The sequence below is a fragment of the Hipposideros armiger genome, unplaced genomic scaffold (genome assembly GCF_001890085.2).
Source record: "Hipposideros armiger isolate ML-2016 unplaced genomic scaffold, ASM189008v1 scaffold_25, whole genome shotgun sequence".
NCBI classification, from domain to species: domain Eukaryota; kingdom Metazoa; phylum Chordata; class Mammalia; order Chiroptera; family Hipposideridae; genus Hipposideros; species Hipposideros armiger.
Window position 1 is genome coordinate 2,540,766 of NW_017731375.1, and position 19,846 is coordinate 2,560,611.

Consider the following 19,846-nt stretch of genomic DNA (forward strand, 5'->3'; position numbering starts at 1 on the left):
TGCTGTCTTTTCTAAATATTCTATCACAAATGTTCTACAGCCTTCACTCTGGGATGATTCCATGGAAACAGCAATAGGTTGGGGAATCCAGTAGTCAGTCCTTGGTTCAAATTCGGCCCCTGTGCGTTGTCTAGCTATGTCACCCCTCTGAGCTCGATTGCGCATAGATAAAATAATTTCTACCTTTGTTGTGATGATTAAACTGGGATCAGGTATGCAAAAGTACCTAGCACAGTACCTGTAAAACATAAGAGGCTTGCATCCGATTAGATTAGTTTCAACTTGCTAGGTAGGAACAGAGTTTAGAAATAACAACAGCTGAAACAAGGTACAGGCTAAATATTTCTATGACCTGGAAGGAGTCTCGGGGTAAGCAATGCATGGCTGGTGTGGATGACCATGGAAGACACCTAGGTCAATGGGGTCTAGACTCTTTTTCTCTGGGTGAGCCATCATCCTTGGGGTCTCCATCCTCAAAGTCACCCCATCTTCACAAGGTGAATTCTGGAGCTCCAGGGATCACCTCCACATTCCACCTACGAAAAGGAGGAAAGCGAGAAACAACAAAAGGATGCTTGCTTCCTAGCTGAGTCAGCGTCCTTTAAGGTTCCCAGAAGACCCAGCTAACAGCTACCACTTACATCACGTTAGCCACACCCCTACCTCCAAAGGAAGCTGTTAAGTGTAGTTCTGGGTGCAGTGCTGCTCCCCAGAACGCAGGCGTCTGTGGTATTGGAATTATCCCTGATCTTCCCAAAAAGCTGGAACAGGGAGCCCTCAAGGGCTGTGGCTTGCTTTTTCAGTCTCTGCCTCATTTGACAGATCCAGGGCACTCAGCGTGTATATAGTACAGAGAGCAGTGAAGCTGGTTAAATGTCTAAGAGGTTAACTGGCCTTAAGACCTAAGTTCCAGACAAACCCTCCCAGTTCGCTTCTGTGTGACCCCAAGCAAGTATGTAAGTAACCTCTCTGTTTCACGCTCAGTTTCCTTATTTGTCGAGTGATCCTTGTGAGCATCAACTCAAACAATAGGTGCAAATCACCTAATGCAATCCCTGCATGTACTAGCTTTCAGTGCACATTAAAGTTATCATTACCATCATCATCACCATCATCACTATTAGCCTTCAGTGCTATTGAATTATTAGGGTAAACTCCAGAGGTACCAGACATCTATCACATCTTTTCCTTCTGCCCACTTCCATTTTCCATTGCCTCCAATGGTCACCCCAGGGACGTCTGGATTTGCAGTCAATTATGTTGAAAGCGCCTGAGCTGAATTTGGCCTCATTTTACTCACTTCCAGCCCTCCACTCAGAGCTAGATGAACCTCAGGAGTCCTCTCCTTTACCCCTAAGCAGAGTCTAGTCTCCCAGCTCTGCCTTCTGGGACAGGTTTCTTCTCTGTCAGATCAGATCAACTTCTAAATTTATATTAAATCATGTCTGGATGAGTTCCACTGCTCCTTTCAAATCTCAGTAAATCGGTCCTTCCCTTTGTTGGAATTCCCCAGCCCTGCTCAGGTCTCCTCGCTGATGTCTTGCATCCTTGACAAGATTTTTCTCTAGGTAGATGTAAAGGAGTTCCCATAGGAATGAGCCTTCAGATTCCCAGATCTTTGTAAAATATGGATTTCTAAGGCCTTCTCCCCACCCTCCTAGGTACCTTTACTTAAGGCTTCAGAACAAGTCTTGGCACCTGCTCTTAAAGATCGTTACCTACTCAGCTGATGATATGACCCAAAAAGGGTTATAAGTGTGCAAAGACAAGCATACCTCGGAGGTAGGTTGGGTTCTAGGCAACTGCACTAAAGCGACGCTCACAATAAAGTGACTCGTAATCTTTTTGCTGATAGAGGTCCCCGGCTTCAATTTGTAAAAAGTGCAATAAAGCAAAGTGCATCCAAAGAAAGTATGCCTGTATACAAATTCTCTTGTCCCTAGGATGGCAAGTCAAGGCAGCCAGAACCTCCAGGTTCAGGACTGTTGCGTATGGTGATGTAATTTGTGCACTGCACCATTTTCACCATTCCCACTTTCTACAACGTGATGGCACCCCTTGTAGTTGTGCAGTACACAGCCTAGGTAACTGCTCACTGCAGCCGTGCCCAGATCAGCCATCTCTGACCACGAGCAGCCTTGTTTCTGGATTCCGGTGCAGCATTCAAATATTACCATTTTCTACATGTACCATGAGGTGAAGGAGTTTAGAAGCACTAGTCTGAATAACATCAAGGTTATTTCTTTCTCCAACGCGCACTGTGCCCTGGCCACAACGGCCATGTCTCCCGTAGATGCCTGCGCTGACCTGCCCAGGCGATGCCTTTCCAACCAGGCCCATTGTGTTTTCCTAGGTCCATGGGAGGAACCTCTTGTCCATCGACTATGACCGGAATATCCGCACAGAAAAGATCTATGATGATCACCGGAAGTTCACCCTAAGGATCATCTACGACCAGGTGGGCCGCCCCTTCCTCTGGCTCCCCAGCAGCGGGCTGGCGGCCGTCAATGTCTCCTACTTCTTCAATGGGCGCCTGGCGGGCCTGCAGCGTGGGGCCATGAGCGAGCGGACCGACATTGACAAGCAAGGCCGGATCGTGTCCCGTATGTTTGCCGACGGGAAAGTGTGGAGTTACTCCTACCTGGACAAGGTGGGTGAGCGTGCCGCCTCGGTCAGCTGGTGCTGTCTCTTACTCACATTGCCCTTTCTACGTGAACCTGATACGCTTTGCCATAAGACATTTAACATCTTTACTTTGACTCTACAAGGGTCACACTCCACCCACCCTCACTGGGAAGAAGGAAGCCTGAAAGAAAATGGTATTCATAGCTCAGCTCTACTGTGCGGTTGTCGGAAAAGCCATGACGTATTTTTTCCTATGTTTTTCGTTGCAAAAACGCGTCATGACTTTTCCGACAACCCAATACCATTGAAAGCAAAAGAAAAAAAAAGTGCTAGACACTCAGTAATGGCAGAAAGGACAGATTGTCTGATTTGATTTTGAATAATAATAATAAGTGCTGTTGACGCTGACAGACTCTGTCACTGGCAGCACAGCTAGCTAGTCATTGCTTATGAATTGGAAATACAGTGACTCATTTCGGCCTCGCCTGAAATTAAACCATCAGGGTAGGGAGTGTTGCCTACAGCTCGAGCCCCCAGAGCAACACCCTCCCGCCTGGCCCAGCTAACAGATCCTGTCGACAGAATTCCCTGTGTCTGAAAGTGCCGGGTTCAGGTCTTCATGTCGGAAGAGGTCGCGTGGAGCAGCATTTAAAGGAGGTCCCTCCTAGGGCATACGTCAAGGTTTTTGAAGGCTGCCCTGGTCATTTAGTCGTTAGACGCAGGCTCACGCACCCTCTCATGGGCACTCACCTGGATGCAGGTCCATTTCCGTTCCTTCCTCTCTCACGTGCTGATTACAGTGTTCACCTGCAGACGGCGCTGTTACCTCCTCTGCAAGAGAGGGGCTGCTGCCCTCTAGCTCCTCCCTGGAAACTGTTCTCAGCCATAAAATACTGGACTGCTTGACCAGAGAAGGCAGGGATCTCCTAATTGCCTCGAGCTTGAGGCCATTTTTTTCCCCCAAAGAATCAATGATTCTGGGAGATTTAATCTTTTCAGTAGCTTCTAAATGGAGGATGTGCTTTCTCTTTAGATTTAATCAAGGGTGGCAAAAACATAGTATGGGCGTCACCCCTGTCCCCTGCTGGGTCAGTGGCAGTCATTTCTAAACAATTTCAGGATTCCTTGTTACTGAGTCCGGAGGCAAATTCAGTGCCTTTCTCCTCTGTCCTTCTACTCAAAGAATGGTCCAAGCACCATCAGCACCACCTGGGAGCTTGTTACAAAAGCAGATTCCCAGGCCCACCTCCTCCCAGAGCTACTGGCTCAGAATGTGCCTTTTAACAAGGTCCCTGCATATTTCTTTCTTTCTTTCTTTTTTATTGTATTAGTTTCAGGTGTACAAAACAACATAATGAGTAGACACTTACACCCCTCACAAAGCGATAACCCCCCTTAAGTCTCTACTTGAGCTTCAGGTGTACAGCGCAGCGGTCAGGCATCTACACAGTCTATGAAGTGATCCCCCTGATAAGTCCAGTGCCCACCTGGCACCCTACATGATCTTTACAACATTACGGATTATATTCCTCATACTGTATTTCACATCCCCGTGACTATTTTGTGACTACCAGCTTGTAGTTTCTAATCCCTTCACCTTCTCCCCATCTCCCAACCCCCACGCCAATCTAGCAACCATCCATTTTTTCTCTACCTGAGTCTATTTCTATTTTGTTTGCTCGTTTATTCTGTTCTTTAGATTCTACATATAAGTGAGATCATATGGTATTTGCCTTTCTCAGTCTGACTTATTTCACTACATCATAATATTCTCTACATCAATCCATGGTGTTGCAAATGGTAAGATTTCATTCTTTTTTATAGCAGAGTAATACTCCATTGTATAAATGTACCACAATTATCCAGTCATCTACCAATAGGCATTTCAGTTGTTTCCAAGTCTTGGCTATTATAAATAGTGCTGCAATAAACATAGGGGTGCATATATTTTTTTGAATTAGTGTTTTGGATTGCTTTGGATAAATACCCAGGAGTGGAGTTGCTGGGTTATAAAGTAGTTCTATTTTTAATGTTTTGAGGACTCTCCGTACTGTTTTCCATAGTGGCTGCGCCAATTTGCAATCCCACCACCAGTGCATGAGGTTCCCTTTTCTCCACAACCTTGCCAACACTTGTTTGCCCTGTGTGTTTCTCGTGCACATTAAAGTTTGGGAAGCACCACTCCAGCCAGCCGCCATAATCCACTAGAGTTGGCATGCCCAGTGAAATCAATCTACTCGTAATCTCTGGTCAAAACTTCCTCATCCTTCATGTCTTGTGAAGTAACATTTGGGGAAATGGAATAAATTCTGTCAATGTGAGTGATTGGTCCTGAAGAGCCAACTCATGTGTCCCCTTCCCCTTTCCTTCCTCCAGTCCATGGTCCTCCTGCTTCAGAGTCAGCGTCAGTACATATTCGAGTATGACTCCTCGGACCGTCTCCACGCCGTCACCATGCCCAGCGTGGCCCGGCACAGCATGTCCACACACACCTCCATTGGCTACATCCGCAACATTTATAACCCACCTGAAAGCAACGCTTCAGTCATCTTTGACTACAGTGATGATGGCCGCATCCTGAAGACGTCCTTTTTGGGCACCGGGCGCCAGGTGTTCTACAAGTATGGGAAACTCTCCAAGTTATCAGAGATTGTCTATGACAGCACCGCCGTCACATTCGGGTATGATGAAACCACTGGTGTTTTGAAGATGGTCAACCTCCAAAGTGGGGGTTTCTCCTGTACCATCAGGTACCGGAAGATTGGCCCACTGGTAGACAAGCAGATCTACAGGTTCTCTGAGGAAGGCATGGTCAACGCCAGGTTTGACTATACCTATCATGACAACAGCTTCCGGATCGCAAGCATTAAGCCCGTCATAAGTGAAACTCCCCTTCCTGTGGACCTCTACCGCTATGATGAGATTTCTGGCAAGGTTGAGCACTTTGGAAAGTTTGGAGTTATCTATTATGACATCAACCAGATCATCACCACTGCCGTGATGACCCTCAGCAAACACTTTGACACCCACGGACGGATCAAGGAAGTCCAGTACGAGATGTTCCGGTCCCTCATGTACTGGATGACGGTGCAGTATGACAGCATGGGAAGAGTGATCAAGAGGGAGCTAAAACTGGGGCCCTATGCCAACACCACCAAGTACACCTATGACTATGACGGGGATGGGCAGCTCCAGAGTGTGGCTGTCAATGACCGCCCGACCTGGCGCTACAGCTATGACCTCAATGGGAACCTCCACTTGCTGAACCCGGGCAATAGCGTACGCCTCATGCCCCTGCGCTATGACCTTCGGGATCGGATAACCAGGCTTGGTGATGTGCAGTACAAAATCGATGATGATGGCTACCTGTGCCAGCGAGGGGCTGATATCTTCGAGTACAACTCCAAGGGCCTCCTAACGAGAGCCTACAACAAGGCCAGTGGGTGGAGCGTCCAATACCGCTATGATGGAGTGGGGCGGCGGGCTTCCTACAAGACCAACCTGGGCCACCATCTGCAGTATTTTTACTCGGACCTCCACAACCCGACTCGCATCACCCATGTCTATAATCACTCCAACTCAGAGATTACCTCACTCTACTATGACCTCCAAGGTCACCTCTTTGCCATGGAGAGCAGCAGTGGGGAGGAGTACTATGTGGCCTCGGATAATACAGGGACTCCCCTGGCTGTGTTCAGCATCAATGGTCTCATGATCAAACAGTTGCAGTACACGGCCTATGGGGAAATATATTATGATTCCAACCCTGACTTCCAGATGGTCATTGGCTTCCATGGGGGTCTCTACGATCCCCTAACCAAGCTGGTCCACTTCACTCAACGTGATTATGATGTGCTGGCAGGACGATGGACCTCTCCAGACTACACCATGTGGAAAAACGTGGGCAAGGAACCAGCCCCCTTTAACCTGTATATGTTCAAGAGCAACAATCCTCTCAGCAATGAACTGGATTTGAAGAACTACGTGACAGGTGAGGACTTTGCCGCCTCAGTTGGGCAGTGGCTCCTTGGGGGGTGGTTGCCCTGGTAGACTGTTGGGAACTTCAGAAGGTCTTACATCTAATGCTAGGTTAGAATCCTGGAGAGGTGCAAACACTGGGCAGTACAGTACCTAGAACTGTCAAGTAGCAGCAGGGCAGAGCAGTCACCAAGTCTGTTTGAAGATGGCCTGACCATTTCCAAGTCCATTCAGTTGAAATAAGTTTTATAAGAGCCCTTCCTACCCCAACAGATGGAAACAGCCTTATGGCGGGGGAAAGAATGTGACCCTGGTGTCAGAAATATTTGGTTCCAATTCTCTTTCTTTGATTTATAAGCCAATGGACCATGGGCTAGTTGTCCAATCTCTCTGAGCTGTAGTTTCCACTAATAAAACTAATGAAACCACCCCATAGAATGATTTGCAGAGTAAACAAACATATGTAGATAAAGTCTAGAGCCTGCACTTAGTCAGTGTTCACAAAAGGGTATCTGCTCGTGTTATTAACATTATCATTACTAGTGTAGCGATGAGTTAGCATAGGGGCTGAGGTGACTACAACCCAGTCCCTGACCTCACCACCAGGCTGCCAAGGTAAAACCTACAAATAACCAGTGATGACACAAAGCAGAATGAAGTCTGTGCTACCTTATAGGTCTCTCTTCTGTTATTTATTCAACAAGCATTTCTAGAGTGGCACCATGCTAGATTCTGGCAATATGGTGAATAAGACAAACACCCTTCTCTCAAAGGTGTGTGGGTGTGTATGTGCGTGTGTATGTAGATGACTTAAGATTTGAAAATCTTGATGTACAGTAGGGCTCCATATCACACTGGGCCTGACGAAGGGGATCTTGTTGGCAGAAATGGGTCAAGGCTAAAACAAACTGAGCAAAAGTCAGACGGACAATGGAAGCTTTGAGAATGGTATGGATAGAGAGGCTAAGGAGGGCAAATAATCTACTTCCTCAAGATAAGTGAGAATTGGTGAAATGAGGCTCCCTATCCACCCACATCCATCCATCCATTCACCCATTCAACAAATATTTCCATAGCACCACACATATACTAAGTGCTAGAGATACAGTGAAGATCAAGATGAAGTCCCTCAGGGAAATAAACAAGGAAATCTGGATGGATAGTTGGATAGATGGATGGATGGATGGATGGATGGATGGATGGATGGATGGATGGATAGATGGATGGATGGATGGATGGATGGATGGATGGATGGATGGATGGAGAGATGGAGAGACATCCAAAGAGACCAACTTCCAGCAAAGAAGCTAGGGTTATCTCACTTGCCCATGCATTGCAGAGGGACAACCTGGGGGCCCCAAGTCCAAGCCCCACCCCCAAGTTCCAGGAAACTCATAGCTCTTGGCCATGAGCCAAGGAGACATCAAGCCTACTGGGCCTCTACCCTCAAAGGGTCACTTGTCCATCCCCAAGATAGGAAAGGAAGAGGCAGCTACCTGGAGCACAGTGCTGCCCTCAGCGTCCCAGGCTGCAGAAAGAAATAGATGATGTTAAAGATCAATGCGTGGCCATGCCATGCCTCACTGACAAGTTCTGGACCCATTGAAGCAGCTGGTCCCTTTGGAGCCCAGGACCTATGGCCAAGATCTTCCCCACATCCTGCCCGCTGTACCTTGTCAGGAGGCACTCCTGTGCTCCTGGGCCAGAGCTTCCTCTCTTCCTTTCTCCCCCAGTTCCCTGCAGCTTCAAATTAAAGGACGTCTCAGGAACACACACACACATGTATGTAGTTTCAGATAATGATAAGTGCTGTGAAGATGAAGGACATAGGATAAGGGGTTAGACAGTGGTGAGCAGTGTCCGCTTTGTTTATGGTGTTCACAGTGGCCTTTCCGAGGAGGGGACATTCGAGCAGAGACCTTTATGAAGTGGGGGAGGGGGAGGGAGAGGAAGAGGGTTCTGGGCAGAGTAAACAGTGTGGACGCGGAGGCAGGCCATGCCTGTCACAGCCGCAGAAGAATCTCCCACTGCCCAGAATGTGTTTCTCAAAGCCCTGCTTAGCCCTGGATATGAGGGATGCATCAGCCACGGCAAATTTTCAGAAGCCCTCAAAGTGAACTGCGCAGATAGTCACAGCTGCCAAGGCCCAAACAAAATCGTTCTCAGAGAACAATCAACCTCAACTGACCCCTCAGCTACTTTCCTGGTTCTTCTGAAAAGGCAAAAAAAAAAAAAAATTAGCAGAATTTTCTGAATGGCAAGATGGCTTTCCTCATTTCAGTGCTTCATGGAGACTCAATAAATGGGAATTAAATCAAGTTGAACTAAGTCCAACAAAATTGAATCCAGAAACCATTAGAAAGAGTCTGACATAAAAGGTAGTGTTGGAGAAACCCCGTGTGTAGGCCGATGTCTAGTCAGCGCTGGTGTAAGGGGGGCCTGGGGAGAGAGAGAACAGGACGCAGACACAGGCCCACACCTGCTGCCCACTCAGGATGAGACGACACCCAGAGAGGGCATCCCAGCAGAGAACACCAACTCATTCTCCGCTACTCGCGTGTTGGCTCATCTGTAAACCCCGTCTAAATGAGTCTTAATTTGCCACTTAGGAGCTGAGCAGAGTGGTTGAACTTGCCACTCACAATTTAAGCTGAAGGAGTAATTAAGATGTAGTGGGGAGGAACGCAAAAAAAACAGAACCTTCTCTCTCTCTGGTGCTCTAGAGCATCTTTGCTGTCTGGAAACAGCTCTCTGAATGCTGGCAGCAGCTCCTGAGGCCAGAGGCAGTTTGCTTCCTCCCAGAGATGCCACTGGCACAAAGGAGAGTGTACAGGGGACCCGTTAGGAGCCCTGTGACACCTGGGTTGGAGTAAAGGTGTGGCTGCCAGGAGGTGGTGAAGGAAGGGCAAGAAGCGATTCCTTTCCTGCTCGCGGCTCCAAAGCAGCACCCTTTTTAATAGCTATTTTACAGGTAATATATTGATGATTGATACGTCTGTGATAAAAAAAGGTATTAGTAAAAAGACAGGCTGGGAGACAGACCCCCCCCAATGTTAGCATCCCAGGAGGCCTCCCCGCTGCTGGACAATCTGGGACCAGAGCCCAGCCCCGAGCTTGCCTGTCCTTAGGCCGGTTCCTCCTGATGGCAGAGCCTGAGCACATCACCAGTTCTGGCTCTGCCAATCACTTGCTGTGTAACTTGAGCAAACATCTGACCTTTCTGAGCCTTAGTTTCTTCATCAGCAAAAAGATGATACCAAGAGCATTAACCCTTTTTGGGGTTGTGACAAGTAAATGAACCGTGAGGTGTAAAGCACCTAGCATAGCGAGAAGGCCAGTAAATGGTAGGGATGCATTTGTGATGTACTCGTATAAGCAGCAATGGACTCAGAGGCTGGGACCTTGTATACTTTTTTGGGGGGTGTAGGGAGGGGTCTCCAGCTCCACCCAGAAACAGACTCAGGCTCTGCTGTGAGTGCCATGGCTTTGGCAAGCCCGAAACCCCAGACACACTGGGAGTTGAGCGAACCTCCTAGCTGTCTCCCACCCTGACTCTATTTTCTTCTCATCCCTTCCTCCGCCGGATCTTTGGGCTGAAAACCCCAGGCACACGTAAGCATAAAGTCAGATTTCCTGGGGTTTCATTTCCCTACGTGAGGAGGAAGGCACAGCCTCCTCCCATCACCCCCTTCTATCGACCCATAACAGCCAAGCTGCTGTGCTGACAGCATTTTTGGAGAGAGAACACTTGCGTTGGAGCTGGCAACGTGATCACATGTCCCGGAGAACCTGAGAAGAGGGAAGTAATGAGCTCTTAGAGGGACCGCACCGCCATCCCCTGCCTCAGCGATTCCCTCTTAACAGATTGTTTTGGGAGCCTGTCACCGGACAGCACCAGTTACTTTGAAAGGAGGAGGGGTGTTGGTGCTGTGCCTTCTGCAAATAGAGGAGGCCAGCAACTTGAAGAAACACTTCAGAATAGGGTTAGACTCGGAAACCAAGCCATGTTAGAACCTCTAAAAAAGGTAGATGACATGAGCCATTATTGCTCATGGGAGTGGCCATTAAAATCGTGGTCTCAGAGGCAGGGACCAGAGGTCACCTCCGCAGTGCTAGGGAGGGGTCCCTCCAGGGAGAAGACCCGGATGGGGAGAAGCTTCCAAAGGCAAGGACTTCTCTTGCCTCTCTGGGACTTCCCTGCATGTACTGCGTCTCCCTGGTGAAAGACAGGATGATTTCCTGTGGTGTACAGATGAGGTATTATTAAATAACATGGAATCACAGATGGGAAAGTTAGGCCTTTTCAGTCCTCATTTTATTCTTCCAAATCAGTCAAGGAAGAGAACCGTCTCCGCTGGATACTGGTATGTATTTAACACTTCATTAACACTTCTAATCTCCCTTTTTAACGGAGACAGCAGATCTAAGACTCCCTCAGTAGCTGGTAACCCGAATCATGCTCAGTTGAATTGCATTGTTTTCTTTGTTTGAACTTTACAGTTATTTTCTGTTTGCATCGAGTGAGTCTGCTTTCCCACTTATGGTAGTGACGACGTTTCTTTCTTTTTTTTATTAATTTATTTTTTTATTGTTAGTTTCAGGTGTACAGAACAATGCAATAGTTACCCTTTTCACCCTCACCAGGTAACAACCCCCCTCCCCCCATCTATTGCCCTCCCACACCCGATATCATGCTTATCTATTACAATTCCATTGAATCCATTCCCGCTCTCTACTCCATGTCCAGAGACTATATGTATATATGTAATTATAGTTGACATACAGTATTATTCAACATCAGTTTCAGAAATACAATGCAGTAGTCAGGCCTCTACATCGACTATGAAGTGGACTCCCCAAAAGGACATGGGTCCATCTGGGCCCCTAAGAAATACTTACAACATTATTGATTATATTCCTCGGACTGTCTTTTTCTATCCCTGAGGTCATATTACAATTACCAATTTGTATTGTCTCATCCCTTCCCCTTCTCCTTCATCCCCACCCCCTCCCAACTAGCAACCCTCAGTTCACAAAGTTTCTTTTTAAAGGTGGGTTTACTTCCGTGGAAAAGGCAAATTTTATTTTTCAGAAATCAGGAAGTAAATGCTAGTACAGGTGATACCTGGATATAGCAACACCTTTGTGATGAGCGCACACGATTTCCAACGTTGGTAAACCCATGCTCTACACCATCCAGCACTAACTTTGCACAAAGTAGCTTCTCTGTCAACACGTGATTGTTGCTGGACTAAAACCAGGCTTCTCCCTGCTTGATGCTGACACATTTTCTTAAGGCAATTTCAAACCTGTATTCTTCAACCACTCTTATATGGGCCGTCACGAATATGTGTACTTGCCAAGTCCTTCAAGGAGCTAATCTGTGTCCAAGGCCGAGGCCAGTGGATGTACCATGGATCCCAAGCTCCCCCTCAGGGTTCTTTCTTGCCTGTAGGTTTTGTAGCAAAGTCCACATTAACTCCCTCACGACAGTCCCAGGCACGAGGATGCTTAGCCCCTGCAGAAGCGTGTTCTCAGGAAGTACAGCTAGTTCTTCTGTCACACTTGTACCAGTTAGGGTAGCTTTTGCCACATATGTTCAGTGTTCATTCCTCCATTCATTCATTCCATGGATGCTTACTGAGCACCTGTTTCGTGCAAGGCGTTGTTGTAGGTCCTGGGGGGACATCAGTGACTAAAACAGATTTTTTTAACTCCCTGGCCTAGTGGAGTTTACATTCTTACAATAGCCAATAAATATAATAAACGTACAAATGATGCAGCATGTTAGAATGTGATCACTGGGGAGAGGGAGATTCGGGAGGGAGATGAGCCAAGTAAGGAGACTTAGGATTGCTGGGGGGGGGGGGGCAATGGCGGTGGGGGCAGGTTTTAAATGTGGTGGTTGGGGTTAGCTGTACTGGAGAGGCAGCATCTGAGACGACGTGAAAGAGCTGAGCAAGCCAGGAGATGCTTTCGGGGACGTGCACTCCAGGCAGAGGCTCTTGTCAGTGTAAAGGCCCCAAGGCAAGTGTGCACCTGGTGTGATCAAGAAACAGCACAGAGGCGGGAGCTGAGTGAGCAAGGGGTGGAGGGGGTGGGGGTGGGGGGATGAGGTCAGAGAGACAAGGAGTGAGGGTCCTTGTAGACCATTAGGAGGACTTTAGCTTTTCATTGAGAGAAATGGAGGCGGGGATCCCCAGAATGTTCTGAGCAGAGGAATGGCATGGTCTGCTCCACGTTTAAAGGCTCCTTCTGGCTGCTGTGCTGCCAAGGTTTGTGGGATGCAGCGGCGCAAGCTGGGAGGCCAGTTAGAAGTCCAGGCAAGCGACGCTGGGCCAGGGTTGAGGTGGTAGAAACGGTGAGAAGTAAACACAGACTTTGGATCTATTTTAGAAATAAAAGTAAAGGATTTAACCATATGACCCAGCAGTTCACACCTAGGTGTACACTAAAGAGGGCTGAAAACAGGTTTTCAAGAAAAATGTGTACACAAATGTTCATAGCAGCATTGTTTGTAAAGTTTTTTAAAAATTTTAAAAGTGAAGGATTTATTGATGGATTAAATGTGGGAGTGAGAAAAATGGTCAATGTTGGTAGCTGCAAGGACGGAAAAGACTAGGGGAGGGGGCGCAGGAGGAGGAGCGGGAGCTCAGTTTTGGATGTAAATTTGAAATGTAATTAGATACGCTAATTTGGAATTCAAGGAGACATCCGGGATGAAGGTACAGATTTTGGAGTCAGCATCAGCATGGAGATGGTATTTAGGGCCCTGAGACCAGATGAGATGACCATGCCTGTGACAATAGATGGGGTCTCCTCTCTGGTCATAGACTGAGTCTAGGAGTCTAGGGCACGCCAACATTAAGAGATGGGGGGCGGGGCCGGGGGCAAGTGGCTCAGTTGGTTAAGAGCGCGCTCAAGAGTACAAGCTCTGAGCAGCAGGGTCGCCGGTTCGATTCCCGGCCCAAGCTGAGCTGCCGCTGAGCTGCCAACAGGTGGCAGGATGGCTCAGCCAAAAAAAAAAACAGAGATCAGGGGGAGGAGGAGAAGCCACAAAGGGACAAGGAGTGGCTATGAAGGTAGCAGAAGGATAAACAAGAGAATGCACTGTCCAGAAAGTCAAGAAAGAAAAAAACAAAGGCAGGAGCATTCACATCATCGAATGCTTCTGATGGGTCCAGTAAGATGAAGGCCCAGATTAACACTGGACTTGGCAGCATGAAGGTCGTTTGTAACCTCAGCGAAAGTTGTTTAGGTATAGTCAAGGGCAAGCCTGATTCAAAAGAGAACAGGAAGAGGAGAATGAGGGGCAGTGAGTCTAGAGAATTGTTTTGAGTTTGCAGAGTTTTTGTAAAGAGGGATGAGAGATGGGTGGTGGCTAAAAGGAGAAGTAGAGATGAGGGAGGAATTCTTTTTTAAGGGACATTTACTAGCATGTTTGTGTGCTGATGGGGTTGATCCATTGGAAAAGGGAGTAAATGGATGACATGGGAGAGAAAGAGAGAGTTGGAGTGATGTCCTTGAGTGTGCAAGTAAGGATGTGACCTAGAGCACAAGTGGAGGGTTGCCTTAAACAGCTACAGGAGGAAGGCGGGGACTATGCGTACAGATGCTGGTAGGCCAGTAAATGGGATGCGAGTTTGGGACAGTTCCTCTCCGGCCACATCAGTTTTCTCAGGAGAAGAGGCAACAAGGTCAGCCCTAGATGAGGAAGGGAAAGCAGGTGTCGGAGGTTTTAAGAGAGATGAGAGATATAACATCACCCAGGAGAATGGGCGAATGACCGAATAGAGGAAGGGAATATCATCAGATGGCCAGGCAGCAGGAAGGACAATTAGGGTTCATGGTCAGGAACTTACAGTGACACCCGTCAGTGCGGTCATGTTCATTTCTCCAGCCACATTCAACTGCATAGATACAAACATAGAAAAGGCAAGGATTTGGATGTAACCAAAACAATGATTTTGTCAAGCAAATGTGGTAAAGTGAGAAAGGGCAAAGGATCTGAGAATATACACAAGGAAAGGAGTCTCACAATTGGCCATGGAATGTGTGCTCTGTAAGAAAAGGAGAGAGATCAAGATGGGGAAAAGAAGTTTAGGATGGATTGAAGGTCCCAAGTTGGGGAGAGGATCAAAGAGGATGAGTGTCGGGTTACAAAAAGGACTAAGCTAGAAAGAGTCCCAGCAGTGGACAGAGGGTGATGCACATGAAATTGAGATAATGGGGGAACCAGTAAAATCATTGGTGATGACAAGGCCCAGAGGATAAGCATGAGAGTGAGTGGGAGAAGGGTCAGCAAAGGAACCAAGAGGCCAGAATGTTGGAAGGATCGACTGCATGTACAATGAAATCACTAGAGGGAATTCAGGAACAGAGGGATGGAGAGAATGAGTGGAACAGAAAAGCATCAAGAAATGCAGGTGAAGGGCCGGCCGAGTGGCTCAGTTGGTTACAAGCTCGCTCAAGAGTGTGAGCGCTGAGCAACAGCAGTTTGATTCCCGGCCCGAGCTGAGCTGCTGCTGAGCTGCCAACAGATGGCAGGATGGCTCAGCTAAAAAGAAAAAACAAATTTAAATTTAAAAAAAAAGACATGCAGGTGAGTGGCCCTGGGGCCAGTAATGCCTTTGACACGGGTAGTCATACCTTCAGGTCCAATGATTGTAGAAGCAGGAGAGAAACCAGTGTCCATGGGGGAGAGATGGCTTCAGTTAGAGCAGGAGGTTGATGGCATGGAGGCTTTGCTGAGGATGGGTGTGAATTCCAGAAGGCCTGAGGGACGTGTTTTGGGAATTGGGAAGCAGTAGAAAGGGGACATAAGGCATGATGTTGGGGTACCTGTTACAAACAGGGATAAGGAGCAGACAGAGGTGAGCCCTGCTGGACTCCAGGCTAATGATGTGGGTGAGGCTGTGAGTGTGGTGAGGGATGGATGTGCAGGACTCTCTGTTTGACCACTGTGGAAGGAGGCAAGGCAACCTGGAGGACGTGGTCTTGCTGTGAGAGCCTGGACCATTCGGTGGATGGCAGGACCCATGGGACAGGAGGTATAATTCCCAGAGCAAGGGACTCAATCTCTATCCCTGGCAGGGGAAGGGCGATCTTACTCTGAGCATGCAGAGCTGTCTTTTGACCTCTCCTTGGGGAGTAGTCCCCCGAGAAAAGGGGCTCAGGAGCCAGAAAACTCTGCCTTCCATACACTCTTGGAACTCTTTTCCATAACGAGCCAGGCTCTATGTAGCACCCCCTGCCCAGATGCCCTACGCAGTATTAATGATCATCACTTACCCATCTAGGTGATCATTGTATCTCTAGCTTCCAAACACGTTGAATGGCCTTTAATAGATGCCAAATGGAAGAGTTCATGTTTGTTGAGCAGTCCATGTGCCAGGCACTGTGAGAAGCCCTGTACATGGGTTTCCTCCTTCAGTCCTCACAACAGCCCAACGAGTTTGGTACAGTAGTTTATCCAATTCACACGTGAGGAACCTGAAGCTTAGAGAGGGGCAGGAGCTTGGCCAAGGTCACAGAGCAAGGACATTTGAACCTAGATCTACCTTGCTCCAGCACTGGCCTTCTAAATCCCCACGTGCTGGGTTATCAGCACATCAACCACCCGTGTGACTCTCTTCTCTCTCCCAGATCCTCTATTGCTTCCCATCCATGATGATTTCAGAAATCTTTATTTTTGTTTCCACCGTAGATGTGAAAAGCTGGCTTGTGATGTTTGGATTTCAGCTTAGCAACATAATTCCCGGCTTCCCAAGAGCCAAAATGTACTTCGTGCCTCCTCCCTACGAATTGTCAGAGAGTCAAGCAAGTGAGAATGGACAGGTAAGCGGAGGTTCCTGCCGCAAATCTGAGTGATTGTCACCATTCCCTTTTGCAAACAGAACCGCATGGGAGCCAAGGGTATGTGAGCAGAGGAGGCAAACACTGGAGCTGGGTATAAAAGGCACATGAAACATTGTGACTTCCCAGGAAAGTGAATGTCAGTGCTGTCACATATTTCTTCCGCACCTCACTTATTACCTTAATTGTGGTATCATTATCTGTTCAGTATATACCCTTGAGTCACTCTTTGATGAACAACAGCACAGAGAAATCGAGCAGCAACCTACCATCGGCACGGCCTATAATAGCATAACCCTTTTGGGTTTTATGGGATGTAATAAAACTATGGTTTGCAGTGTCTGTCCCATTAAAGAATATTTTTACACCCCACATAAAACCCCAGTGTTTTATGGCCCAAATGTATACAGATTGTGTTTGCAGAACATAATTTGTGTTTGGGTCTTTCAGTGACGACCAAAGGGTGGTCATTTTCAATTTGGGTGCAGCTGAGACCTATGCCACAGCCAGACCGGCGGGGGGGGGAACACCAGTATTCAGATAATCCCAGCTACAGAAGCCGTGGTCAGCACTCTCTAAGTCTGAAAGGTCTCAGCTGCTCTGAAAATTATCCAGACTGTGTAACTAGCAAGAGACAAGGAGGGACTGCTGGGTAATTGAGAACAGCGCTCTCTCAGTTCTGCCCATTGGGGACCACTAGTGGATGAATAGCCATCATTTCTCTCATTTATCTAAGTGCCATTACCTCCCAAACACAGCCCCTTCCATTATCCCAGCCTGTCCCCCAACCGCCAATTGAGACAAGTTGTAATTTGTGAGTGGAAAACTCAAGGCCAAGGCGGTAGTGTCGATTTCCTCCCTCTGCAGAAACAGGGCTAAAATCCAAAGCTCTTGACTCAGACCGCAGGGATAATCAGTCTGGCCCATGAAGCTAGAGCCTCCTCGCCTGGTGCTCCTCAAACATTAATATGCACACCAACCAGCCACAGATTCTTGTTAAGATGCAGCTCCTGACTCAGTAGGTCTGGAGTGAGGTCTGAGATTCTGTTTTTCTACCAGGGCAGGTGCCGGCGATTCCTCTGCTGCTAGCCATACTTTGAGTAGCAAGGTCTTAATCCAAAGATGTTAATAAATATGCAGTGCATTGGCCTCAAAGAAATCTAGGTCACAGCAGCAGGGTTCACAGCTGCTCAAACAAACACCCTGCCCTTCGGGTCAGGAGATTCCTGGGTCTGAAGTGTGCAAAGCAGCTGCCAAACCATCAGAGTGCAGACTGACTCTCTTTCTCCTATAATGGAGAGGCATGGTAAGTGTGTAGGCCTGGGCGCAGGTGCCAGCAGGGTGACAAACTTCCTCACTGTCTCTTTAGTTAGTGGCACAGTTACAAGTGGACAGGCCACACCCTCAGAGCACTGGGAACCCCCAGCCTGTCCTAGTTCCAACAGGTAGGCCTATATTAGCTCATATCATTACAGACAGAAGACTAGTTCTCATGGGGGACTCCATGCTTTTCTCTTTCTGACGTTTTTTTTAGTGAGCTTCGCCGCGTGCACACAGTTGCCCAGCCTGTTGTCTCAGCTTTCTGTGTTTTCTTGTGCCCATAGCTCATCACAGGGGTCCAGCAGACAACAGAGAGGCACAATCAGGCCTTCTTAGCTCTTGAAGGACAGGTCATTTCTAAAAAGCTCCACGCCAACATCCGGGAGAAAGCAGGCCACTGGTTTGCCACCACCACGCCCATCATCGGCAAAGGCATCATGTTTGCCATCAAAGAAGGGCGGGTGACCACGGGGGTGTCCAGCATCGCCAGCGAGGACAGCCGCAAGGTGGCGTCCGTGCTGAACAACGCCTACTACCTGGACAAGATGCACTACAGCATCGAGGGCAAGGACACCCACTACTTTGTGAAGATCGGCTCTGCCGACGGTGACCTGGTCACGCTGGGCACCACCACCGGCCGCAAGGTGCTGGACAGCGGGGTGAACGTGACCGTGTCGCAGCCCACACTGCTGGTCAACGGCAGGACTCGAAGGTTCACCAACGTTGAGTTCCAGTACAACACGCTGCTACTCAGCATCCGCTACGGCCTCACCCCAGACACCCTGGATGAAGAGAAGGCCCGAGTCCTGGACCAGGCGAGACAGAGGGCCCTGGGCACCGCCTGGGCCAAGGAGCAGCAGAAAGCCAGGGACGGGAGAGAGGGGAGCCGCCTGTGGACGGAGGGGGAGAAGCAGCAGCTCCTGAGCACGGGACGTGTGCAAGGTTATGAGGGATATTACGTACTTCCCGTAGAGCAATACCCAGAGCTCGCAGACAGTAGCAGCAACATCCAGTTTTTAAGACAGAATGAGATGGGAAAGAGGTAACAAAATCATCGGCTGCCATTCCTCGTCTGGATGGCTCAGTGGGAGTAACTGTTATCTCCTCTCCTAAGGAGATGAAGACCTAACAGGGCACTGAGGCCGGGCTGCTTTGGGTACCAGTGGCAAGAAAGCTCACATTTTTTGAGTTCAAATGCTACTGTCCAAGCAAAAAGTCCCACATCCTGAAGTAGACTAAAGCCTGGCTGAAAATTCTGAGGAAAACAAAAACAAACAAACGAATGAATGAACAAACACACAAAATGTTCCAAGTTCCCCTAAAATATGACCCACTTGTTCGGGGTCTACACAGAAAAGAGACGCCAAGTGTCCAAAAGGAACAAAACAATAACAACAACAATAAAAAAAACAAACCCACAAAATACAAAAAGCAAAACACACCAACCGACAAACAAAGACATGAAGACGAGAAGGCCTCATGTCCTATTACCTCACTCATTCACACGTGAGCGACAGACATCCATGGGGGCCAGCGTCACCGGACCGGCTGAGGAAAACCATTCAGACTGCTTGTTGGACAAATACTATAGACGTTTTCGTTTAAAATACAGGTGCATTTACAACACGACTTTGGGGGTGATTTGTGTGTAGCGACTGGGGAGGGAGGGGTTACAAGTGAAAGAGTGAGCACTGGAAATCCTTTTTAAAGAAAAAAAAAAAACACGAGGAAAAAAAAAAAAACAAACCCAAGGAAGTTCATCAAAAAGTCAAAGCGAAATAATACCGTTCAGCACTTAACTCTCAGGTCCCCACTTAGCCTGGCCTGAGCTAATTTATTGGAGCGCAGAGTGTAAAACTTAATTCAAAATGGTGGCTATCATCACTACAGATAAATTTCATATTCTTTTGTCTTTGACGATTCCATTGTGGACAGTACTACGCAGTTACAGGGTGTAGTCTGTTTAGATTCCGTAGTTCGTGGGTATCAGTTGCAGTAGAGGTGTGGCATTGTGACACTCTTTTGCTAACAGGCACCACTTCAGATCACCCTGTACATACATAGCCTC

The 19,846-nt window shown here is 48.0% G+C and overlaps 1 protein-coding gene across 1 annotated transcript in view; it reads left to right on the top strand.

The window, feature by feature from the left end:
* TENM2 (teneurin transmembrane protein 2) overlaps positions 1-19,182 on the top strand; it is a 141,211-nt gene extending 122,029 nt beyond the window's left edge. Inside the window, exons 16-19 of the mRNA XM_019635981.1 lie at positions 2,354-2,650; positions 5,002-6,616; positions 16,310-16,440; positions 18,063-19,182. Of these exons, the coding sequence (XP_019491526.1) occupies positions 2,354-2,650; positions 5,002-6,616; positions 16,310-16,440; positions 18,063-18,824 (2,805 nt within the window). The 3' untranslated portion in view covers positions 18,825-19,182. The remainder of the gene's footprint in view (positions 1-2,353; positions 2,651-5,001; positions 6,617-16,309; positions 16,441-18,062) is intronic.
* Positions 19,183-19,846: the final 664 nt, after the last annotated feature.